This window comes from Phyllobates terribilis, unplaced genomic scaffold (assembly GCF_046119375.1).
Source record: "Phyllobates terribilis strain yellow unplaced genomic scaffold, ASM4611937v1 Scaffold_1__5_contigs__length_1240528914, whole genome shotgun sequence".
Taxonomy (NCBI): Eukaryota; Metazoa; Chordata; class Amphibia; order Anura; family Dendrobatidae; genus Phyllobates; species Phyllobates terribilis.
Genome location: NW_027362761.1, coordinates 1,044,388,932 through 1,044,415,301, shown reverse-complemented (window position 1 = coordinate 1,044,415,301; position 26,370 = coordinate 1,044,388,932). Strand labels below are relative to the sequence as shown.

Here is a 26,370-nt window from a genome sequence, read left to right as displayed (position 1 = left end):
GTTTGAGCCCCCCCGCAAATACTTAGGTAAAAAAGTGATCAAATACTCACCGTGTGCACATGGCCTTATGGAACACAGCGTGTGCACATCCAGCAGTAAATGCAGTACATAGCTAGCAAAATGCTGCAAGGATCCCGAAATTGTACCAATGAAAATAATAGCTCTACATGCTAGAAACACTTCGTCACGGCTCGATCACACAGTTCTGAATTTTTGTTCTTATTCTTTATTTAATCCTTATAATAAACTTACAAAGACAATATAAATAATAAACCATAATCTTTCCCCGCTTTTTCTCTCACCCTTTAAAAAACAGCCTTTTTTGTATCTATTTTTTTCTGATTGAGGGGTCCGTACTCTGACATGCTCTGACCTCTTTCCCCCATTATCTGCTCAGAACTTTATGAATCTGATTGCAATGTTCATTTCTCTATTGAGGAGCTGTCGGGCTTTGGATGTGCGGTTTTGGGTCTTTGCCTATGACGGGTGATCTGTATCCTCTGTGCTGATTTTCGGCTCATCTCCATGTATATTATTGCCTATGGCGGGTGATCTGTATCCTCTCTGCTGATTTTCGGCTCATCTCCATGTATATTATTGCCTATGACAGGTGATCTGTATCCTCTCTGCTGATTTTCGGCTCATCCCCATGTATATTATTGCCTATGACGGGTGATCTGTATCCTCTCTGCTGATTTTCGGCTCATCTCCATGTATATCATTGCCTATGACGGGTGATCTCTATCCTCTGTGCTGATTTTCGGCTCATCTCCATGTATATTATTGCCTATGACGGGTGATCTCTATCCTCTCTACTGATTTTCGGCTCATCTCCATGTATATTATTGCCTATGGCGGGTGATCTGTATCCTCTCTGCTGATTTTCGGCTCATCTCCATGTATATTATTGCCTATGACGGGTGATCAGTATCCTCTCTGCTGATTTTCGGCTCATCTCCATGTATATCATTGCCTATGACGGGTGATCTGTGTCCTCTCTGCTGATTTTCGGCTCATCTCCATCTATATTATTGCCTGTGACGGGTGATCTCTATCCTCTGTGCTGATTTTCGTCTCCATGTATATTTCACAGTTTATTGAGCCCACTATATCCGGCCACATGACGACCTCTATTTCACCACAAAAATAATAAATGATGAACAATAGAGGTTTGGTATGGCTGTAATCACACAGCACTGGAGAATCATTATTACCGCACGTTGAGCACGGGAAAAAGGAAAACCCAAGAATCTATGGGGTAACACTGTTTTCTTCACCATTTTACCGTAACCACCTATTTTTCTGTATATTATATGGTAAGATGAAGGTGTCATGCAAAACTACAACTCATCCAAAAAAAATGCTTATGAAATGGAAAAATATAAAAAGAAAAAACTAAAGTGCAAAAAAGACCCAACAGGAAGGGGTTAAAACCCGCAATAACTGATGTCCAGTAATAATCCGCATGCACACCTTCCACTTTCTCCTCCTTTGCATGCGGTTATAATGGTAAAACCAGAGACATTAATTAGGGCAATCCCTCTGCTAGCTGTGCAGGTTGTGTGATATAATCAGTGCAGCACCAGCACTGTACTGCCAGGTAGCAGCCATACACCAGTCACGTGACCGGGTAGGGGAATGTCACCTGCCAGTCCCTGGAGGGGCGGGGCAGACCGCTGTACCTGCTGCGCTCCCGCCCTGCGATCAGCCTACTGCGCATGTGCGCAGCTCCTCAATCCATAGCATCGCTGTAATAGTGCGGAGATCGGCGGATGCCGGCTGAGTGCAACGGCGGCTGCTGGAGACGGAGGCTGCGATACCCGGACTGAGGAGTACATGTACCGGACACTGCCACGAGCTGCAGGTAGGAAGTAGCTGTCTGTATCAGTCAGGAGGTCCCGTCCTCCCAGGGGATGGGGCAGTGCACCTGCAGTCATCTCATCCAACAGAGCAGAGGTTGCTAATGCTGGAGATGTAGCAGAGCCGAACTTGTCATCTGTTACAAGTTGTAGAAATATATGATCGAACTAAATTCCTCCTTATTACAGAGTGGTGCCTGTGCTAATTAAGTGTGTGACACCCCCATGATCAGGATTAATAAACCAGAGGGGATACTTGTGGTAAGACCCTTTAAGTGACAACTTCAGCTCTGCTACATCTGTAGATCTGTTTGAACTTGTGTAATGAAATATTAATGTGTGATGAGTGCTGGCTGATGGCTAATATTACATATATTCTGTAGTGTGTGGTGCTGCCTGCAGTGTCCAGTGTAGTATGAGCACTTATTGATTGTGGTGACACCCCGCACACAGGAGCTAATCACCCATGTACAGAATATGTGCAGGTGATGAGCACATCCTCTGGTAGGGGGGTCCTCACTGATGTCCTACGGTGCTGCTGCTGCATTTCTTTGGTCCTATTTTGGGGTACTGAACAGTTCTATCTACAGCGTCAGGTTACATGCTGGGACTTTTCTTGGTGAATCCGCCCCATTCCGCAGCAGAATACCGTACATGACCAGCCTTATGGATTTTACAATATAGCTCATGTCCGTCCTTTAGACAGTTTAATTTTTTTCCCCCTTGTATATTTGCACACGGTTCATTTGCTGCAAACTGTGGTGCAGAAAGTTCTGCCACTGTCCCATTGATCTGTGATAACCCCGTTCAAGTAAATGGAACTGATTTTTTGAGGAATTTTCTGCAACAATATCTGCAGCGTGGGAATTCACTCTAATAATGAAGTAATAATCGGCGATCAAATGCACAAGTAATCTACTGTTGCAGATTTTGTGGATTAATGCGATTCTGCAGGAATATTGTAGATTTTATAGCAATTTACTTTTTTTATTATTATTATTGCATTTCTTTTCAAGCTTTTGAAGGGAAATCAAAATGATCTTGTGTTGAGTTTTCATGCCGATTTTCCTGGTAATTTTCTGCAGAAATAATTTGCATAAAATTCTAAACACTTGGGTTTTCCTGTAAATTACGTCCACTCTGTTGCTGAAGTTTTGGTGACTGCTCCTATCATCTTAATGGGGTTTGTACAAAAAAAAAAAAGTCTCTGGACCTGCTGTAGATAAGTCTATTTAGTATCTGTAATACATGATTGTACCTAACATACTGCTGTGGTCTCGTGGTATTTTTATGGCAATGATGTTCATAGTGCTGAATCTTATCACATCTTGCATTATTTGTGTTTTGTGGGCAATTTTCTATAAAGTAAAACCCTCGTTCTGTGCAAACCCCAGACTATATAGACCGTGTCCAACATGTCATTGTGTATGTGTGTTGTGGTATTGTCCCTGGAGTTCACACACTCTGTGGTCAGTGATTGATACCCTTTACATGCTGGAGCTTTGGAGGCCTGGAGCCATGGTTGCAAGTCTTTATTCCCCATTGATTCCAAGTATGAGCTATAAACTCCCATTATAACTCCCAGCCTTGGAAACTGAGTGGCTTTGGAGGGGGAGGGACGCTAGATACTAACTGCCACCCAGGATCATTCAATGGGAGCGCTGGCAAGTGACATCAAATAAGGTTTGCATTGTAAAATAAAGGGAGGGGATAATGGAGAGTGTCCTGAGTGGGAGGAGGAGGAGGAGGGCTGGGGAGGCTGATCTCATCCCAGCACAATCACAAGCATTACTAATTGGTTTTCCCAGGGAAGCTGTGGAGCAACCTGTTGTGTTGCCTGTGTCTGTGCAAAGGTGACTTTTCCATTTCAGTACTGTGGAACAAAATAATTGGGGAACCTCTGGAGTGTCTGACATGTCTCAGGATGAAATCCGTGTAGAAGTGCGGAGGTGCTTGTGGTCCATGTAACCCACCAGTGAGGTACGTATGACTTCTTGGGTTACTAATAGTTACTGTCTATGTTGTAGTAATGTAACTCATACATCTTCTATGTGCTGTTTGTAGCCTCACACAGCTGATTCGGAAAGGTTTGTTACCTTTCACTATTTTTATTGTTATGCCATTGTGTAGCGGCTACAAACAGATTAGTCTGATAACGATAAATATGTAATAAACATGAGCAGCTGAAGATGAGCTCTTTGCCTTGCTCTTTTAGCCTGTTATGTCGGGGGTACCTAATATGTGTCTCTCAGTTGTCTGCCAACTTGATGCATTAGCTCCAGGTCTATCAACCAGTTATGGAGTGAAGGTCTCCAGATTGTGACTTTTGTGAGTTGCCCCGCACAGAAGAGCAGATATGAATGTGTATGTTCTGGCAGGCAAGACTGGGAAGAGTAATGTTGTAAGCTGGAGGCAGGGGCGGACATATCATTGATGCAACTTGTGCAGCTGCACAGGAGCTCAAGAGGTAGGGGGGCCCATTGCTACCTCCAAAGCAGGTGCAATTTTGCATTTTTAGTACCTCTTGGGCTGCAACTGCCCTTATATTCTTCTTGCACAGGGGCCCTTTTCAGTCTATGTCTGCCAGTGGCTGGAGATAGGATGATACTGATGGTCAGACCAGGTACTTGAAGCTGGACTGGACGGCAATAGTGTGGTGAGTGCGCCAGAAACGGGAATACCAAATAGGGGCAAAATGGGAACCCTTGGATGTAAGTACACTGCCTATATGGGAGGGGGGTACAAGGTCTCAATTTGCTTTTTCGGGGAAGCTTTGACTATCATCGCACCAGTCATGGTGGGATCTGGGTGTCACTACTGTTAAGGGCTGGATGTGGCTCACGACCATCTTATGGTTCAATGTGTCTCTCAAGGTAAAGAAAGGTTGGGGACCGCTCAGCTGCTTTATATTGACCCATTCTCATGTAATCTGGACGTGTATTGAAGAAGCCTCAATGTTAATTTACTGTACAAAGATCGTAGTCGTGGGGTTTCTCTAATCATCATTTGCAGACTGTTCTTTAATATATTTAAACTAAAAATGAGAAACCTTGAAATCCCTATGCCAAACTCTTCACAGGTGAAAGTTAGCAAGTATCCTCCTGTCATGCAGGTAAAGGAAAGTCTTATAGGAATGCAGTGTTTATATGTAGAGCAGACACATGGTGGTATCTGCGCATTCATCAGGAGTGGGCTTTTATATCATGCATGTGTTATTTTCAGATTGGATATCATTGATTGCTCTCAGGGAAAGTCTTTCACACGCACAGCCTGCTATAGCCACGACCTGACAGCGTAGTTATGTCATTAGGTGGTTTTCCATGTTGTGGTTGTGTTTGGAAAGCCTTCCGTCTGCTGTTCCCAGTCCTTATCACACATCTTTTACATTTTTCACTGGGGCTCTAGCGCACGTGATTATTGCACTCATTCAGTTGCATTAGATTGCACCTTGTCGTGTTGAATTTCTTCCTATGGGGTTGCATGAAATTGTGTGACTCTATGCATAATAATGGTTTTAATGACCATGAAGCATTACCAGTGATCACAAATTGCTTTCAATTGTTTCTTCCATAAAGCAATCATATTATATTTGTTTTTTCAGAAAGAAAGCTCCACCGCTAAATTGCAAGTAAAGTTGCATGCAGTTTTCTTTAGTACATTACAATGTTCTTTTAGAATATATTTTTCATATGAAATGAATTGCCTTATAGGCCTTAAACGGGTCATCTCAACTTCTTCTATTAATAATTATTATTCCAAATAATTCTTTCCATTCTCGAACAGAGGGATTTTTGATGTTTACAACTCACTCTCTAGATTACTAGCCACCGCTGCAGCTTATCAGTGGTGGCCTGTCTCATTGGCAAGGAGGGTAGAGATTGCAAGTACTTTGCTACAGAGCTTGTAAGCGCTGCTTTTAAGCTGGATCCAGCCACCGGTATCCTTCTTGGCTCCGATGCTGCAGAGGTAAATCTGCCTCTGCTTACAGCATCTGACAGAGCACAATTCGGAGCAGCGGCACAACCATATTGCTGGTCCAAACTGTCAATAAGCAACAAGCTGGGAGGATGAGGAGCAGTGTGCTCTTGATGGAACATGGAACTAACCTTTTTAAAAGCGGTTTCCAGTTTGGGTACCCCACTTCACACGTCTGGTTCCACTGAGATTGGTTGAAGTCAGGGGCAGTCTTATGTGACATTGCAAAATAACTGCACCCAATGTTTGTCATTTTTTAGGACAAAAAAAAATCTTCAATATGGAGCCATTTAATTGGCTTCTATGAGAGGAGCAGAGCTGCAGCACTGATCACGGTCACTACACTGTCTTTGGAGCTGGGGTGCCCTGCCACCCTACAGTGTAGATCCTGCGGAAACTGGGCATAATCACACAGCTGATGTATTTGCCGGTTGTCAAACTGCCAATAATCTGATATTTATGATCTATACCAAGCATAGGCCATTAATATTTCAAGCTGCCATACATTTTAGATAAGTTGGTTGACTTTAGATGGTTGGCAAATTTCCTGCAGAAATCATCAATGTATATGGGGGCCTTACGACACTTCCCTGGAAATTGATGTCGGGGGAGAGAAGGACCCGACCTGTTGAATTTGAACGTTTCATCCTTTTGTTTGGTGTGGACATAAGCCGCTCCAACTTGATTCTGGCAGTGTCTCTCTCATAGAGAACACAGACATGTTTGACCAGTTTATGAGATATAGCAGTCTAACAAATAATCATTCAGCTGACAGCTCTCTAAGGCTATGTTCACATGTCCAGTAGTGATCACATAGAATGGATACAGCAGCAATCCATTGGCAAAAAAGTTGTTCTCAACTTTTTTTTGTCAGTTTTTAAATAACTGATCTCTGCTGGATCTGCATTTTTTTTATTTTAACATTGAAGACTATGGAAAACTGATCTTATGGAATCTAGTAAGCAACAAAAAAAATTGGTCCATTTCAAATGAGAGAAAAACGAATGGCTAATTAACAGATCCATTTTCTATAGACTTTAATGTTAAAAAAAATAAAAATAAATAAATAAAAAAATGAGAAGGCCACGTATTGGAGGTAGCAACCCTTATTGTCAATATTAAGCCAGATACCTTGGGATAAGAAGCCAAATAGAAAATCTAATTGTATATTTAATTTCCCCAAGGAGCATTGCATGATCGATTAGTTTCCCTATACCAACTTGGCGTTTTCCACAATGAGAAACCTAACTTTTTGGATCCACTATCAGCAGTTTCTCACCCAGCAAAACCAGTTTTCATGCTTTGCACTGATGAGGGGCAAATGCCCAGAAACACATATCTGCAAATGGTGTTTCTGGTTTGGATTCTTATGTTAAGTCATGTGGCGAAGCCTTTTAAGGGTCAGTTTTGACTTGGGACTTCTACTTCTAATAGGTAGCAATAGTTACTATTTTCTTCTCTGAATAGGCTATTTGCATGCTTTAAATTCCTCGGGGGAACATTGCATGGCTTAGAAGTCTCTCCCTCTGCTAACTTGGCTCTTTCCACAAGGAGAAACTTTACCCCTGAGGTCGACCTCTAGCATTCTGCTAAACAACTGGGTCATTTGTGATAATACTCACAAGACTCACTTGGTATCTGTAAATGAGTTTCTTCATAACATTGAGGGTGACCAATTTTTAGTCAGATCTTCACAAAGGATTCTTGAAACTGTCCAACATGGATAAATACCCTGTCATCTCTATTAGGCTACATGTTTGTATAATCAATGATGAGCTTGAATTTACTGTTAAGCTTGTTTTACATGGTACACGGAAGACAAGGTAAAGGTGCCCAGAAGCATTTCCAGCTCTGGCATGTTCCGATTACCGTGCTCTGTATGTGATGGTACAGGTACTCTTATGTAACCCACGCTAAATTAACATTGAGGTGTCAGTTATTAAAGGGCAGGGAGATTATAAAATGTGCTGAGATATCAAAACAAAACCTTAGAACCCCTCAGGCGAAAACATGTGGCTTTATTTTATGAGCGTCTGTGTGCTTTACCGATGGATTTGTTTAATTTCTCTTATTAGCCGTTTGTGGCATTGTTCTTTCTTCACAACTTCCATAGCCATGTAATCTCAGAAGGCTTTAAAGACTTAACATTTGTTTTTCAAGTGTCTTCTTGATGGGTTTTTCCATTGTTTGTTCCACTCCCTGAATCTGCACTTGTCCCTTATCTGTAGGCAGGATGTTCCAGAATTGATTTGGGGTCCTGGATGAGAGGATTTTCTATACCTATGCAATCACTTTTCCCAGGATGTAGCTATGATTGCCGAAGTGCCACAATGCTTGATTATAAAATGAGGGTTAGTTAAACATTGCTCTATACATCCGTATTGTCTTAATGTTTGACATTCCTTTTTATAGATTTCAGTAAACCCATTATAGCTTTTATTAACAGATAGTCCACAGATTGGCCCTTTAACCCATTACTTGTATGTAAATATGGTTTCTGCAGGGGCAGATTTTTAACTTTAACCACAGAGTGGTAACTATACCGGCGCTGCCCCATGACTGAAGTCTGCTAACAGAGTCCCCCTTAAAGGGACTTCATGGTGGGGCCAATAATTTATATACACCTACCCACCTGCTTGGTTTCCCTCTATCTCTGCCCTTCTCTGGCTCTATGAAGCCAGAGCTGTCAATCAAAGAGGGGGGTGGTGGAGATTGCGGGAAAACACACAGGTTTGAAGATGTATTTAAATGATTACCCCCGCCATGAAGCATCGATCCACGGAACTTAGTTTGAACAGTCGTTTTGTGCTGAGTCCCTTTTTTTTAAAGGGAACTTTTCAGCTGATTCATGCTGCCTGAACCACAGGTAGAATGAATCAGACTTTGTCTGTGTTGTTGCATCCGTGTATGTTTTACTCTGCAACTCAGCGGTGTTTTTTTAGGGAGAGCCATATCATTCATGGGGAACAAGTGGGGAGAAGCCTTCAGGGACCTGCCTTGGATTAGTCATCCCCAGACTGCTATTTCTAAGTGTGTGTTCTCTGAAACACTGCAGCATTTCAGTGTAAACCATATGTGGCTGCAATATTGGAGCTGTTGTGTGATTTTATGCTGCCCATGGCTCAGGCAGCATGGATCTCCTGCCAGGCTTCCCTTTAAGGCCCTTTTACATGGGCTGATGCAGACTGGGGACTGAAAGATCTAAATGCTATGAATCTGTTCCCATACAGCTTGCATATTGTGGGCAGCACGTTCCCTATATGTATGGGGATGTGCTTTGCCAAGTGATTTTTAGGCCACATAAACAATTAGTAATGGTGTGTTACTTGTTCATTGGCTAATTTTTGTCCTGTTTTCATGGCTCGATGGTCATGGCATGTATTTACAGTTTGCCTGCATCCCATCCACTTTGCAAAAACTGTAATCCACTGCAGATTTTCTGTCGGAAAATCCACCACATCTCTGACCTGTGTTCATGTAGCCTAATAGCCCCATCTAAGGCCGCCAGTGATTAGACTATCTGTAGCTGAATCTCTTTAATAATCTTCTGTATGAGAACATTCTCGCCAAAGCTGACCATACTCAAGATAACTGAGCATTCCCCATTTCTATGCGGGCGGGCGGTTTACCTCCCCTGAAAATAAAATGATCAGCCATTAAAATTCCAACTGGCCCTGCCTGATCCTTCTCTTCCCTGATGCCTATCTGACAAGAGGTAGGAGACCACTATACACATCAGGTGGATGGCCTGTCTTGTCGAAATTGTCCGACTTTCATCTAATGCGTTTGGACCTTTAGCCTATCTATTGATTCTTATGTTGATCATAAAGGCCAGCATGCACCACAGGAGAGTCACCATCAGGACAGTGCTAGATGTGTGGTATTAACTGCTTGACATTCGTAAGTATAGGCTACTTTTTAATCTTGGTTAATGTTGAAAGTTTGTCCTATATCCACTCCTCCTATAGGTGATGGTGAAGAAGGGATGTTGTCATTGTTTTACCTAGTTATTATGATGAAACACATGATTACAGTGCTGACTTCATATAACCTGACTTGATTGCAAGGACGTACTATATAATGTTCTTAAAGTAGCTCTAAAGTTGTAAATGAGGTGACCTGATTGCCAGTCGCATTAATATCAGTGTAAGACAAATATTTATCTACACTGAAATAACATATAAGCCTCATTTATCAAACCATTGTATGCTGATTGACATAACTAAATATGGGATGGTGATATCTCCTGCAGATTATAGGCTGCTGTTCCCACTAGCAGCTTGTAGTCAGAGGACTAAAGGGGTTGTCCACTACTAGGACAACCACTTCTTGAACTAAATGTTTGACCCCAATAAAATAAAATAAAAACCTATATTCACCTCCCATGCCGGCGACATTCCAGCGGTGTCAGTACTTGTGGTCCCAGGATGTAGTGGAATGACACTTGGCGCCCAATCAGTGCTGGCGTCAGAGATCAGCTGATCCTGGACTTCCTCTTCATTTTCAATTTTGTACGAATGCAGGGACAGTGGCGCCAGTACTGATTGGGCCCCAGGTGTCATTCCACTACATCCCAGGACCACGAGTGCCGACACTGCTGGAACGGCATCGGTACGGGAGGTGTGTATAAGCTTTTTTTATTTTATCGGGGCCAAACATTTAGTTCAAGAAGTGGTGGTCCTAGTAGGGGACAACCCTTTAAATATTTTGTATCTGTATCTCTAGGGATGTCAAGTAGCATTCGTCCGGATAATGATCTGCTCTTCAGAGTGGCTCCAAGATGCAAGCTTTTCTGTTTGTGACTTGCTATGGAGATTTTAGACCAGTATTTTTGTTTTAAAGGAGCGTCCCCGGGATCTAAAGTTATGTCCTCTCCACAGGTTATAAGACCACTTACTGATCACTGGGGATCCGAACACTGGGACCCCTATAGAGCCCGATGCTATATATCCTGTCTTGAAGGGAATGTGTTATCAGAAAATGGCCTATTGTTTAAATGGGAATTTTGTGTTTTTACATTACAAAATGTGCAGCACTAAACTACTACTACAGCTACTCGTATGCTGATCAGCGGTAATATAAAAGCCTGTTTACACAGGCAGAACACAATTTAGATGCGCACTGAACAATCTTTACTAGATCGTCCAGTGCGCATAGGCGGCTGTTGTTCTCGGCAGCACAAGTTGTGCTGTGAGAATGATAATCTTTCGTGCAAACCCTAAGATTATTTCAACCGATGAACAAGTGTCTTGCTCATTTGTCAGGTGGTCCGCAGCCTGTCTCTACTAGACGATTATAGGGAAACGACTGTTGCGATAGTCGTGCAGTGTAATTGCCCCTATAATGGTGGAGCCTGTGTTATGAGCTGTGTATAGGTGTTACCTGTCACTGTCATCCTGCCTCTGATAACGAGCATTGCTGAACACTTTTCCTGAAGCACAGGGCGTATAAAAAGTTTGTGGCCAGTGTGAAAATTGAATGACTCCTAATTTATTTTTAATAACACTGTTCCCAAAATTCCTTTAAAAATACAAGTAAGGTGAAAACCCGAATTAAGCAATAGTTCATTTTCTGATGACATCTTCCATTTAAATAGCATGGAGGTGCGCATGTTCAACATCCACTAACATATAACGAGCATGCTACTGATTTTATGGGGAAAAACAGAGGGTTAACCCAACTCGGTGGCAAAAGTCCCAAACCTTATGCTTGTTAGCTGGACACCAGCCGCACATTGCTGCAAATCCACAGCAGAAATTGGAGGCTCAGCCTACCCAAGTCCAACGTGCTAGGCTATGTTCACATCACGTTTAACCTTACGTTCATTGGTTCGTTCGGTGCTTGCGTCCACTAACTATAATGATGCGGTCGGAGTCGCTATGTGCTCTGTTGTGCATAATTTGTGGCCGTTTATGCCTATTGGAGGTGGACCGCATGACACAGTCGACTACATTTTGCTTCTAACCTCAATAAAATGTATCCGGTTGACAATTATGTCCGATTAAAAAAAAATATATATATATATATATATATATATATAATTTATATTTATTTTTTTTTCTTACGATCTAATTGGGTATTCTATAATGGAGAAATGTTGGCCGTCTCTCCAATACACAGGAGCACTCGTTCAGTAAAGCGCTGCTATGTTCTGTATGAGTAAGCCACTGTCAGACCTCTCTGTCAGTGAAAACTAAATGATTGGCAGTCCAAAATCAGACATACTCAATCAACATATACCCCGATAATCAGTTGGCCACCGCACCCATACACATTAGTGTCAGCCGAACCTGTCGATATCGGCCAACGTTTATCGAAGGTGTATGAGGGCTTTAATGAGCTAGGAATAGGACTTTTTTCTATCTGGGTGGTTAAAGTGTTCTGATTTTGTCACTTAAAGGTGAATTGTGTTTGTCTTTGTGTCTGTACGATAATTATGCCATCATTAGACAAATAGATACCAATCACTAATTGAGATGTCTAAAAGGGACAAAGGGAGTCTATTTGTTTTAACAGGGTATAGGTACTCAGGATTGTAGCTGGCATGCTGATAAGATCCCTTTTACTATAGTTCTACAAAAATTATTGAAGGTTTGTGTAGTGTAGAAAGTCATTATTTTCTATCCCAGTGGTATTTAAAAGCTGTTTTCTGTAGGCAGCTGATTTGTAACTGAGACTACTGGAAAATGTACTTCCACTATTGGCTTGCTATGAGAATGCGATGGGTCAGGTATGACCACACATGGCGTTGTGGGGGAGATGGGGCAGAAGAACGCATGCCAAAGACAAGACCCCACTGGATGAAAGTTCCAGTAACCAGATGTTTCTAGGTTTGTGGGTATTTACTTAGTGTTTTATAATAGAAACCTCCCACCTATAATACGAAGCTGTCATCATCAAGCCATCATAGATCAAGAAATGGCTGACACATAGTCACACATCATCATATGTGCATGTCGGAACAACTCTAGTCTGAGTAACTATGTTCAAAGCACTGAGATGATGATTGCATTGGTGTTAGACCCTATTATTCGTAAGGCTCTGATCACACTTGCATTTGGGGGCTGTTTTGTTTTTGTATTTTTGTTCACAATAAATGTGTAGTCTGAAGCTCTAATCTCGGCAGAACTCGAACTCCTTCTACTGGATGAAATGGGGGGCCGTGAGCATTTGCCAACATCTGCTGGTAAGCATGCTGGCGTAGGTGTTGCAATCTGCAGCCATGACTTAAGTCTCATTCAGACGTATCTTTTGTTTTCACTTAAAGCACTTGTACCTGTGATAGTTTATGGGGCAATTCACATGTATGGGAAATTTCAGAGACGTCTGATTTTGATCCAAGCGTCAGGTCGAAATCGGCAATGCAAGTCTGTGGGTCCATGAAAAAATAGGACTGCACTTGAATAACATCCAAGTTCAGTCTGATTTTCACGGACTGTCACATAGGAGAAGATGGATAAACTTTTTATTTCATTTATTTTTCCCTCCACGTACAAGAAAAACTGACACATGGACCAAAATAATGGGCCGTTTTTCTCATAATTGAGAAAAACTGACATCTGAATGAGACCTAAAGTGTGAATAAACCCTTAAGATTCTCTTCAACAGGTGGAGCATTCATAGAAAAGCTCATTCCCTATTATCAGAGTGTATAATCATGTCGGCGATCGCATGATCAAAAAAGCTCCTTCATCAGATGATCTAATTGTCTGTGTCAGCAAAATAACACATTACACATCGCCCTGTGTAAACTTGGGGATTTACTGCCAAAAACATAATGTGTATTAACTATTTGTTATAATAGTCGGCACTCAATAAGGTGTATTGACTGGTCAAAATGCACCAATAATGGGACTTTTTTTTTTTTTTCCTAGTTTGTCCGTTCTTACTTTTTGTGGGTATTTCTTCTTTGATTACAAATCTCTAGAATGTCCTACAGCTGGTAAACCTACTTTTATACAAATTGGCATAAAATTAGCTTGAAACGTAACAGGATATCACTTAAACACTGCGGTCCAATAAAATAAAGTGTCTTAATATAATAGTTGACCTTGTCGCGCATTCTTCCTAGATGACATATAACGTACTGTACATTATAATTGCGCTGTTCTATTGTCCGGTTCTACTTGTTGTTCATCCTTTAAAGAAAATGGCTAGAATGGCTAATGCATTGTAAGCCAAAACCTCAACATGGACTAGAAGTCTAGAAAGATCTGCACAACTGAGTGATACCTTGGAGCTATACGATTGTTTGCTCTGTTCATAGCTCCGCACTGGGAAACATGGCAGCAGGTACATTTCCAGGATGTATATGTGTTTGTCTAAAAATAATCCAACTAAAGAGATTCTCTACGTCGTGGAAAAACGGTAGCGGGCGGAGTAATTTTACGTCACTGTAGCCTTTGTGTCTAATATCCTTTATCCTGCTGGAAAGTCAGCATGTCGGTGAGTGGGGAAACATTAGAAGCGTTAGACAGCTAAGAGAGTAATGAAGGTAACTGTTGCCATTGATGTCCTTTCATACCTTCTCTGTGATTGTGGAAACTCGCTCGTAAAGGCTTTGCTCTTACCAGGAAGGGAAGATTTGAAACCTAACAAAAATATCACGAGAATGGGTCTACAGCAGTGGTCTACAATGTATCATTATTCAGTTCCTTCAAAACCACAACTCTTAGCTTTTACTACTGTTTTAGAACATGAAAATAATTCTATTGTTGGTCCTTTCCAGGTCTTGAACGCGTAACATACATGGGTTTGGCGGTGACGTTTTGGACTAGGATGCTTTTCTACGGCCCCGTGGTCCAGCATTAGTGATGCCCCATTTGGCGACAAGTCTGGATCAAAATGCATGTTATGAACTGCGTATCCCTGGTCAATGATAAAGAAAATGGAGACTGCAATGTGGTCATTAGTGACTTAATGCTTGATAACAGATTAACAGAAACATCAGAACCGCCACCACCACCTCCTCCACTGCCTCCACCTCCTCCACCACTTCCCTTTCAGAATCATGGCTCTCACCCAGGGCCACCACCACCACCTCCCCCACCTGGGGCTCCACCACCACCTCCTTTTTTACAGAACGGTATTTATGGACATGGCAGTAACAACAAGAAGAAGAAAATTAGGAATTTTTTCTGGAAAACCATCCCTGAAGAGCAGGTCAAGGGTAAAACCAACATCTGGACTATAGCTGCTAGACAACATCAGTACCAGATTGACACAAAGACAATTGAGGAACTGTTTGGGCAACAAGAGGATATAAAGTCAGGAATGCTCAAGAGAGCGGGGAGCTCGAGGTCGTCTTTCCGTGAGCCGAAGGATGAGGTAACTTTTTAATTAAACTATATAAAGGATTACATTAATTGCTTCAGGAGGTTATTGATTTAGCCTGCAAAGACCATAATTAGTATGAACTAAAGCCGCAATGGTCATATAACATACCACGGTAGATATTTTTTCACTCATTTTCCGCACATGCAATTTTCCTATCTGAATACAATTGGTCCTTACTCCAGGAAAAAAAGATGACTGCACTTTTCTGGGCAGTACAGAAGAAGTTGTAAAAACCAATGCCCCCTTCTGACATTGTTCTCTGAGCTGTAGCTGTTTTCTGATGCTAATACAGCTTGGGATATCCATGCAGAATTGATTAACATCAGCTGAACCCAATGATTTTGGTGGGATCGACCACCCATCTAATGTGTAATGGGGGCACAAGACTCTGATGTCCAATGGAAGATGATTGGGTTTGCTGAACTAGATATTAGTATTATTGCTGTTCTTCTGTCATAAACTCAGTTTTAAGGGATTCTGTCACCAGGTTTTTGCTACCTCATCTGAGAGCAGCATAATGTAGGGAAAGAGACCCTGATTCCAGCAATGTATCACTTAGTTTACTGGGTGCAGCTGTTGTGATACAATCAGAGTTTTTAAATGTAGCAGAACTCAGAGCGCTCACCCCGCCCACACCACGGCTTTCTGTGTACATTGTCTATTGACCGTGAGCTGCTTATCAGTTTAGGGGGTGGAGTCGGACCATGGCTCACTGTGGTCCAGGCAGTGATAATCTCCTGTTGATAAACCTTTCATTTGTATGGAAACAGCACACAGTCTAACAAGTGACACATCGCTGACATCTGGAAGCAGACACGCAGATTTAGTAGACTACGCCTACTGAAGGCACACACTCAGATGCACACGTCCAAAAATGATGTACACGTCAGAGCACAAAGTGAAAGCACACTAACTTTGGACAAAGGGTAACAGTTGCTGAAACGTGACACCCCTTTAATGGATGGAAAAAAAAAATCTTATTGATAAAGGAGTAAGATGCGGTGAGATACTAATTCCTAACTTGGCAGCCAGCTGGTTACAAGAAATGCTATTAACTCATCCTATGTCCTGAACAGAAGTAGAACAAGTACATGCTTGCGATGATGATTAATACTGGTAATAAATGTGGAAATTGTTAAATATTACAAGCACAGTGAGGTTTGTTGGCCGGGTGTCAATCTGTTCATTCACAGGAGTGTGTAGAAATCTAGGGGTGTATTGATATTTGAGCTGCGTTTCCTGAAATAAGTACAACCCCCTCCCCCCCATAAAGTAACATTTTAGAGTAAATCCATTTTCCCCAGGGCTGTGTAGTTGATAACCGAAACTGTCTTTTTCCAGATTTCAATCTTTATATATAACTCATGTATAATAATTAGAATTAAGAATTTTCATAGAATTTTAGGCTGTGTGCCCACGATGCGTATTTGGTGCGTTTTTTGGTGCGTATTTGCAGCGTGTAAACGCTCCAGAAACGCACTGCATACCTTATCCCATGACTTCCTATGACATTCTGCAAGTTCTGTGCACATGGACCGTATCTTTTTCTGCGCATATTTTAATCACAGAAAAACTACGGGCATGACCAATTCTTGTGCGTTTCTGCTTGTTTATTTGCCTATACAATGCATTGGAAAAACGCATGGCAAAAACGCATGTAAAAACCACATGCGTTTTTCTGCCAAGGAGATGCAGAAATGCTCAGGAAAATTTCTGCTTCACTTCTGCATCGTGGGTGTAACGGGACTGGGAGGTGGAACCTCTGAGCAACTATACAAAGGGGCAGTCCTTGTAAGGAAGCGAGTGGCTCCCAGGGTAGGCGGGCAGGTAGTCACGGCAAGTGACAGGGACAGTCTCTGGGTAGAAGGGCAGGAGGTCACGGCAAGTGACGGGGACAGTCTCTTGACAGGCGGGTGGTCACGGCAAGTGACGGCTAAGCCTCCAGGTAGGCTAGCAGGCAGGTAGCAGGTGGACGCTCCCAGGTGAGCGAGCAAGAGTCTCTGGACAGGCAGGTGGTCACAGCAAGTGACGGCTGAGCCTCCAGGTAGGCTAGCAGGCAGATAGCAGGTGGGCGCTCCCAGGTGAGCGGGTAAGAGTCTCTGGACAGGCAGGTGGTCACAGCACGTGACCGTAGAGCCTCCAGATAGGCTAGCAGGTGGACGCTCCCAGGTGAGCTGGCAAACAGATCCATACACAGACTGGCTGGGCTGGTAGGCAGACTGTCGGACCGCAGGAATGTAAGCAGATAGACAAGTATCAGGCAGGTATCAAGCAGGAAACTGGCAGGTATCTGGTTACGGGACCTGAGGGCTGCAGCAGAGTGATGGGCTATGCAACAACATTGCTCGGGCACCTCCATTTTGGAGGAGGTGCCTTATATATGGTGAGGTCCTCCGGCCATTGGCCGGGGACTCCTTAGGACGGCGCGCGCGGCCCCTTTAAGAGAGGGGGAGCGCGCGCGCTCCCTAAGCACAGTGGCCGGGAAGCAGCGCGCGCTGCCAGCAGAGCGGGAGGAAGACGCCGGGCACGGAGCAGAGCGGTGAGGGGAACAGCGTCCCTGCCTAGCAGGAGGCAGGGACGCCGACGCTACAGTGGGCACTAAGCCTTAGAGTTGGAAGGGTCATAGTGTCCAACCTCCTGCTTAATGCAGGATTCACTAAACCATCTCAGACAGATGTCTGTCCAGCCTCTGTGTGAAGCCTTCCATTGAAGGAGAACTCACCACCTCTTGTGGTATCCTGTTGCACTCATTGATCACCTTTTACTGTCAAAAAGTTTTTTTTCTAATATCTAATCTCTATCTTCTCCCATTCAGTTTCATTCTGTTACTTCTCATGTTTCCATGTGCAAATGAGAATAAGGATGATCCCTCTATACTGTGACATCCCTTCAGATACTTGTAGACTGCTATTAAAGGAGCTTCTTTTAATACATCCCAGAACTGTTTGCACATGAGTCAACAGTGTGATGCAGCAGCAAAAAAAGGCAGTCTGTGATCTATTAGTATAGCTAAGTTTTTTTTCACACACGCTGTAGCTTAATTCCATCTTTCCATTCTGTAGATGTTGTTTTCATGTTTCTTGCCCAGATGTAGAATCTTGCATTTTTCCTTGTTAAATACCATTCTTTTAGTCACTGCCCATTGTTTAAGCTTAACTAGATCCTTCTGAATTCTTTCTCTGTCTTCTCTAGTGTTAGCTATCCCTCCTAGCTTTACATCATCTGCAAATTTGATTAGTTTACCTTCAGTTCCATTATCTAGATTATTTATAAAAATGTTGAACACCATTGGGGCCAGGACAGAGCCTTGTGGTACCACACTTGAGACATTCTTGCAACTGGATGTGCAACCATTTATTACCATTCTGAGTATGATCACCGAGCCAGATCTGAATCCACCTAGCCTTGTCAATCCCATACTTGGTCATTTTTTCAATAAGGAAAGTATCTCATACTATCCTTAATCAAATGCTTTTGCTGAAGTCAAGATATACTATATCTACCGCATTTTCCTGATCCACCCAGTCAGTGATTCCATCATAGAAGGAAATTAGATTAATCTGGCATGACTTGTTTGCTACAAACCCATGCTGGCTCTGGTTAATTACGATGTTCTTATCCAAGTACTTGCATACATGCTGTTTAATAATTTGTTCAAAGCTCTTTCCTGGTCGGTGTAGAACTAATGTAGAAAAACTATATCCAGCTTCTAAAAAAAATGCTACATTTATTGAAGGAAATAGAATAAAAACATCCTTGTTTCAGTGCATTCATGAGAGAGCGCACAATCCTTTTGATTTCCGAGCTTCAGCACGTCCAAAGCCTAGGTGAGCTGGTACATTTTCTATTTATTCAGGTATAGAAGTAAGGCTCACAGGCCTGTCATTTCCTGGCTCCTTCTTTCCTTTTTTGAAGATGGGGACAACATTTGCCCTTCTCCTGTTCTCCAGGATTTTTTCAAAGATTCTGGCTAGTGGTTCTGCAATTTCCTCTATCTTTCAGTATCCTAGGATGTAATTCATCTGGACCAGGAAATTTTAAATTCATTTAAATTAGCTAAGTGTTCCCTCACTATCTTTCTTACTATGCCATAATTTTTAGCATCAGGTTTTCACTTTTATGTAAATTTCTACTGACTCTACCTTCATGCAAAACTGTCTCAGAGCCCACAGCTCTAATTCACAGTGAAGATACTAAATAATCTCTCCAACGCAATAAAGTCACTATCTGGAATCATCAATATTCAATAGTAATAGGATCCCAGTCAATTTATGCAGATTTAGGCCATGTTCACACAAAACAAAAATGCTGCATTTTTTTTCTGTGCAAAATATCCACAAAATGTAACAGTTCAAGCAAAGTGGACGTGATTTATTGATGCCCAATGTTGAACTGTGCGTTGTTTGGTGTATTTTTTTTTTTTTTCCCTGTAGATTTCTACGGGGAACCTGAAAAAAGCATGTAAAAACACAATTGCATTTAAGGGCAGTGTCCCAATGTTTCTGTGCTAAAAAAGCATGAAATAAAAGCTGTCAGATTTGCACCAAAACGACACAAAAAAGGATAACTGATTAAAAAAAACACAGCAAAAACACATTAATCACCGCAGACTGTGATTTCCCTTTTTGTTATGGGTATCCTGCAGAAAAAATGCAGCTTTTTCTCATGTCAGAACAAGGCCTAAATTGCTAGTGTGAATAAGCTTGTTTATGGCATTGCCCTTGGATATGATGAAAGTAAGGCTACTGCCCCACTATCAGTATTTGGTCAGTATTTTACATCAGTATTTATAATCCAAAACCAGGAGTGGGTGCTAAATAAAGAAGTGGTGATGTGTTTCTATTATACTTTTCCCCTCACCCATGACAGCACACCTTGAGAGAGGGATCCGCCCCACCAAGGACAGGAAACCGTCTGAAATAAAAGGGCGGTACCTCTCCCTCGCTTCAGTTGGTCTCCTGTCCTTGATGGGAACCTGTCTGAAGAAAGGTGTCTTACTTGCCTGGGCCTGTTCCGGTGTGGAAGAGCGGGCACCTGCCTGTGCACCGGGTTCCGGGTCCCAGAAGCGCCGTCCGCGGTTCCCTGGAGCCGTATCTGAGCGGGCTCAGGCGGTGAGGAGGGCTCCGGCTCCCCGCAGACCACTGGCTTGCCTTTCCCTGCCACAGACTCCTGGCTGGTCGCACGCCAGGAGCAGCGTCTTCCGGGTATGACGCGCCTGACGTCACGGCGCGGTGCACGCTGGGGGAGGCGTGCCCGATGACGTCGGAGGGTTGCACCCGGATCCAAGATGGCGGCGCCCTGTAAGCGCTTGCCGGCCAGCTTTTTTCAAAAATCGGCCGGTGGGTGTCAGGAGGGGGGAGGTCCGGATGTGCCCTATTTAACGTGGGGGGGTTCTCTTGACAAGCGCTGCTCACGCTCAATCTCATGGTGTAGCAGCTATGGCAGACCAGGACATCCAGGAGCAGCAGCAGCTGACCCCTCCACCTCATCAACGCCAGCGGAAGAAGCAGTCGGACACCTCGCACATGGACGGCCGCTCCAGCAACCGCAGCGGCAGCAGGAGAAGTAAGGTGTCGGACGCTTCAGGGCCATCCGGAAGGGATTCATCTTTTGTCCCGCCACAACCTCCAAATCGGGTACCCTTTTGTGACTTCAGGGGTGAGTGATCTTCGTGAATGTCACTTAATAGTAATGGAAAGTTATGTGCTTCATTCCTTAGGAACCTAAGAAGAGTAGCGCCAAAAAGAAGCACAGGGTTTGTGCCTTATGCCAGGCCCCCCTTTCCATAGATTGGCAGAAACAGCTTTGTGCAAGCTGTATTAACCAAACCATAGCGGAGAGCACCCCGGATTTCACTTCTAATTTGAGGTCCGTAATCCGTTCAGAGCTGCAGGATTCCCTGAAAGGCTTGCTAAAGGGGAACAAGAGATCCCATAAAGATATCTCCTCCGACTATGATTTATCCTCCCAGTCAGAGGATCTTTGCCTCAGTGATTCGGCATCCTCCTTTTCATCAGATAGTGGTAGGCCCTGTTTCCCTATTGAGGATACTGACAAGTTGGTCAGAGCGGTCAGATCTACCATGTGGTTGAGGGAGGAAAAGGCAGCCAGGTCCCTGGAAGACATTATGTTCACAGACCTGGAGGAAAATAAGACACGCCTTTCCGGTGAATCCCAAATTTCAGACCCTTATAGACCGGGAATGGAGGAAGCCGGAGAAATCAGGAGTATTGCCCTCATCCTCTAAAAGGAGGTACCCCTTCGAGGTTAGTGTCTCTGGGTCCTGGGACAAAAAATTCCTAAAGTTGACGGGTCTGTCGCCCGATCATCCAAAAGATCGTCCCTACCCCTGGAATATTCCGGCAGTCTAAAGGATGCTCTGGATAAGAAGGCAGATTCCTTCCTGCGTCACAGTCACACCTGGGAAGCAGCGGCAGGGGGCCTGAAGCCAGCAGTAGCAGGCACTTGTGTCGCTAGGTTACTTATGGTGTGGCTTCAGCAATTAGGAGACCAGCTCAAGGATAAAAAGATGTCCAGAGATAAAATCTTCTCCAATCTGCCTTTGCTACAAGCAGCATCTGCTTTTTTGGCTAGGTCTGCAAATTTGTCTAATGCTGCCAGACGAGCCCTGTGGCTCAAGGGTTGCCCAGGAGACCTACAATCTAAGCATAAGCTTTGTTCTCTTCCTTGTGATGGTAAACTTTTGTTTGGCCAAAAACTGGACGAGCTTTTGGAGAAGGCTGGCGACAGAAAGAGAGGTTTCACGGGGGAAACAAAAAGGTCCTATTTTTGGAGGAAGAGATTTAACCGGGGTCGCCCTCCGGGAGAAAGGAAAAGATGGGAGCCCAGATCTAAAAAGGACTCTGGTTACATGTTTGGAGGAACATCCTCCAGTACCAAAAATTCTCCCCAATGACGTGAGGCTAGAGGTCGGGGGAAGGCTTTCCCATTTTATCCCAGCTTGGGAAGCCATCACTTCAAATCCCTGGGTGTTGGATATCATAAAGAACAGCCTAAAGATGCGCTTCAGTCATGTCCCTCACCAAACCTTCATGATCACCTCCAGGAGGAAGTCCAGGGTGGAGCAGATGGCTCTAGAATCGGAAGTGTTAGACTTGGTCAACAAGCGGGTCCTTCACGAAGTTCCAGTTTCACAATGGGGACGGGGATTTTATTCCCCCCTGTTCATGATAAAAAAATCCAAATGGGTCCTTTTTAAGGACCATTATCAACCTCAAAAGTCTAAATCAGCTGATAAACAACCAGACTTTCAAGATGGAATCGGTGAACTCTGCAGTAAAACTCCTACACCACAATTGTTTCATGGCAGTTATCGACCTAAAAGATGCCTACTATCACGTCCCAATTAGTGTTGAGTGAGTATGTTCTGTTAACCCTTTCGCCGAGTACGCTCGGGCCGAGCTCCGAGTATTTATAGCTGCTCGGTGATAAGGTTAAATCGCTCCGTGTGCATGATTTGCGACTGTTTGACAGTTTTATTACATGGGAGGAATGTGTAAGAAATAGACATTCCTCACATGTAATAAAGCTGTCAAAGAGTCGCAAATCATGCACTCGGGAGCGATTTAACCTTCTCACCGAGCAGCTATAAATACTCGGAGCTCTGCCCGAGTGTACTCGGACAGAACATACTCGCTCAACACTAGTCCCAATCCATCCAGACTACCGGAAGTACCTAAGGGTAGCCCTGTTCATCCAAGGGCAATTGAGACATTTCCAATTCACTGCCCTACCTTTTGGGCTCTCGATAGCACCGAGAGTGTTTACAAAGGTTATAGCGGAGGTGACAGCTTTTCTCCGAATCAAGAACGTGGTGATTGTTCCCTATCTGGACGACTTTATGATAATAGGGAAATCGGAGGACCACTGTTCCTCTCAACTTTTAGAGGTCAGGACAGCTTTACATCACCTGGGGTGGTTAATAAATATTCAAAAATCAAAGCTATCCCACTCAAGGACTCAGATCTTTCTGGGCTTGACCCTAGATTCCCAACACCAATCCTGTTTCCTCCCGGAAGACAAGGTTTGCAAAATAATCAGCCTGGTCTCAAGGGCCATAAGGTCTCCCGTGATGTCCTTGGGAGAAGCAATGTCCCTACTAGGCTCCATGACTTCCTGTTCCCCGGCAGTCAAATGGGCCCAGAGTCATATGAGGCTTCTTCAGTGGAAGGTCCTGTCAGCACAGAAATCTTTCAACGGACATTTAGGAAAAAGACTATCTCTTTCTTTGGAGACAGTAAACTCCCTCTCCTAGTGGACAAACAGGGAGAATCTGACCGCAGGCTTACAGTGGTCCAATCCAGTCGACCACACAATTACAACAGATGCAAGTGGCTTCGGCTGGGGGTGTCATCTAGCAGAGCTCTCAGTTCAGGGGCTCTGGCTATGTCACGAAAAAGAAGCGTCATCAAACCTAAAGGAGGTTTTGGCAGTAGAGAAATCCCTGATAGGCTTCCTTCCCCACATACAGGGTCGCCATGTCCAGATCTGGTCCGACAATCGGACGACAGTGTCGTATATAAATCACCAGGGAGGAACAAGATCTCGCTCCCTTATGGTAGTGGCAAACAGGATCCTGTTTCCACCGATAGTGATGATCCCGGCAGTTGTGAGGAAAATTCGGGAGGAGGGGGCGAATATAATTCTGATAGCCCCCTTTTGGCCAAAAAGACCCTGGTTCTCCCTGCTTTGCCTAATGTCGGTCTCTGATTCCTGGGTCCTGCCGGACAGACCGGACCTTCTCATCCAGGGGCTGATATTCCATGCACAAGCCAAAGGTTTCCATCTGGCGGCTTGGAATTTGAGAGGTTGTTACTGGGCAATAGGGGGTTTTCACCAGGCCTAGTTTCTACCCTGTTGGGTAGTAGGAAGCCCATAACAACTAAAATTTATTCCAGGGTCTGGGGAAAATTCCTGGATTTTATAGACTCCCCATTGTCTGATAAACCTCCAGTTAGAGAAGTCCTAGAATTTTTACAAAAGGGACGTGACCTGAGGTTGGCTACGGGAACACTTAAAGTTCAGGTGTCCGCCCTAGGGGCACTCTATAATTGTAACCTGGCAGGGAACAGATGAGTCTCTAGATTAATTAAATCCTGTTCCAGAGCTAAGCCAGTTCGGGCTCTCAGAGTTCTTCCCTGGGACCTGAATTTGGTTTTAAACGCACTCTGGCGACCCTTTTGAACCCTGCAGGTTATCTCTCCAAAGATCCTCACCCTCAAAACCATTCTCTTAGTGGCCCTAACGTCGGCCCGTAGGGTGAGTGACCTGCAGGCCCTTTCTGTTGACCCCCCCCCCCCATACACCCAAATTCATGAGGACCGGGTCGTCCTGCGTACAGATCCGGCGTACCTTCCGAAAGTAGTATCCAGATTCCACTGTAATCAGGAGATTGTACTTCCCTCTTTCTGCAGTAACCCTAAAAACCCCAGGGAGGTTAGGTTCCACAATCTAGATGTTAGAAGGGCATTACTACAGTACATAGACATGACTAGTCAGTGGAGGAAGGACAAGTCCTTGTTTCTGGCCTTTCAGGGGAGTAGGAAAGGTCACTGGGTATCAAAGGGAACTATTGCTAGGTGGCTTAGGGAGGCCATTTGTCTAGCTTATACATCTACAGGTGTTCCGGCACCTGACGGTATTAAAGCTCATTCCACCAGAGCTGTCGCAACCTCCTGGACAGAGAGAGCAGATGTCTCGATTGACCAGATATGTAAAGCTGCTACTTGGTCTGCACTATCGGTTGGATCGATCCTCCTCTGACCTTACCTTTTGGAGAAGGGTACTTCAGGCGGTGGTCCCTCCCTAGGGTGCTCATATTCTCCAAAATTCTCTCAAGGTGTGCTGTCATGGGTGAGGGGAAAACACCAAGGTTACTTACCGGTAGCCGGTTTTTCCTGAACCCATGACCGCACCTGTAGTCGTCCCCCCCTTCCCCCCGTCTTTCTCACGCCCTGGTGAAGCACTTTACATTTTTGGTGATATATATATATATATATATAATATATATATATATATATATATATATATATATATATATATATATATATATATATATATATATATATATATATATATATATATTTATATATTTATTAGTGTTGGTTATGTGTCTAACCTTTTCTGGAGGTCCTCTCAATGCTCTGTAATCCAACTGAAGCGAGGGAGAGGTACCGCCCTTTTATTTCAGACGGTTTCCTGTCCTTGGTGGGGCGGATCCCTCTCTCAAGGTGACCTGTCATGGGTTCAGGAAAAAACTGCTACCGGTAAGTAACCTTGGTGTTTTCATCTGATTGTTCCACTCTTGGTTTTGGTTTATAAATATTGAGGGGAAAAATACTGAGCAAATACTGGTGGTGGGGCCGTGGCCTAAGGCTCAGATATGCAATTAATGCTGTTATTTTAGAGAAACTTCTCTGTTGTACATAACGTTGGTCTTTTGTTGTTCCTCTATATCAGGGAGATGAAATTGAAGGTCATTTTGTATTAATCCAGTTTTCAGCTTTTAAAGTATGCAGGCAAAAAATACTATTATAATGGTAAAGCCAGTAATTGGGAATATTAGTCATTTTTATCAGGGAATTCTCTCCTTTCACTGTCTGATCAATTGAAAACCTCACGTGAAAGGCCAGGTTCCCATAATGAGCTTTTTGGTGAGTTTTTCATGTTGCAGATTTTATGCAGCATTTCTGTATAAATTTCACGTGTAAGATGGGATACTTGCATTTTTAAAAAAAAAAATGATCAGCGTTAAAAATTCACCAAAAACTCATCGTGGGAATGTAGCTTAAAAGGCTGTGAATCTGAAGCTCATCTCTGTAGCTTTTAGGACAATTGGAAGGATGGGTCAATTTTCGGACAGCCTCGGGCAGGTAAACAAACAAATCCCGGCCATTGTAAAGATTGTTGTCATAAAGAACAATGATGAAAGGTAAAAAGACAAATTCCCAAATGAGCGCAAAGACAGTGCGAACATACCCTATATCAGCCTTTTCAGTCATACAAAAATCTGAACTGTAATGTAATTTTTCAGCAGCTGGTGTGCTGGATAGGACACACTGGTGATGCTTGGTACTATTTGTACAGTTTGGAAGAGCCCCGGGCTTCCTAAGACGCGTGAGCCGTGTTCTCCTACGGGTTGTTTTGATGCAGACTGTGGTCTTAGGTGTGATCATGTTTG

General features: G+C 43.5%; 1 protein-coding gene across 3 annotated transcripts in view; it reads left to right on the top strand.

Annotated features, from left to right (window-relative positions):
• The first annotated feature begins 1,708 nt into the window (after window positions 1-1,708).
• FHDC1 (FH2 domain containing 1) overlaps window positions 1,709-26,370 on the top strand; it is a 65,850-nt gene continuing 41,188 nt past the window's right edge. The window contains exons 1-2 of one of the 3 annotated variants that reach the window (XM_073645282.1): window positions 1,709-1,864; window positions 14,563-15,161. In XM_073645282.1, the coding sequence (XP_073501383.1) occupies window positions 14,679-15,161 (483 nt within the window). In that variant the 5' untranslated portion in view covers window positions 1,709-1,864; window positions 14,563-14,678. Of the gene's footprint in view, window positions 1,865-3,624; window positions 3,840-14,562; window positions 15,162-26,370 lie in introns of those variants that run through there. The other 2 variants (XM_073645283.1, XM_073645289.1) reach the window with 2 other exon arrangements.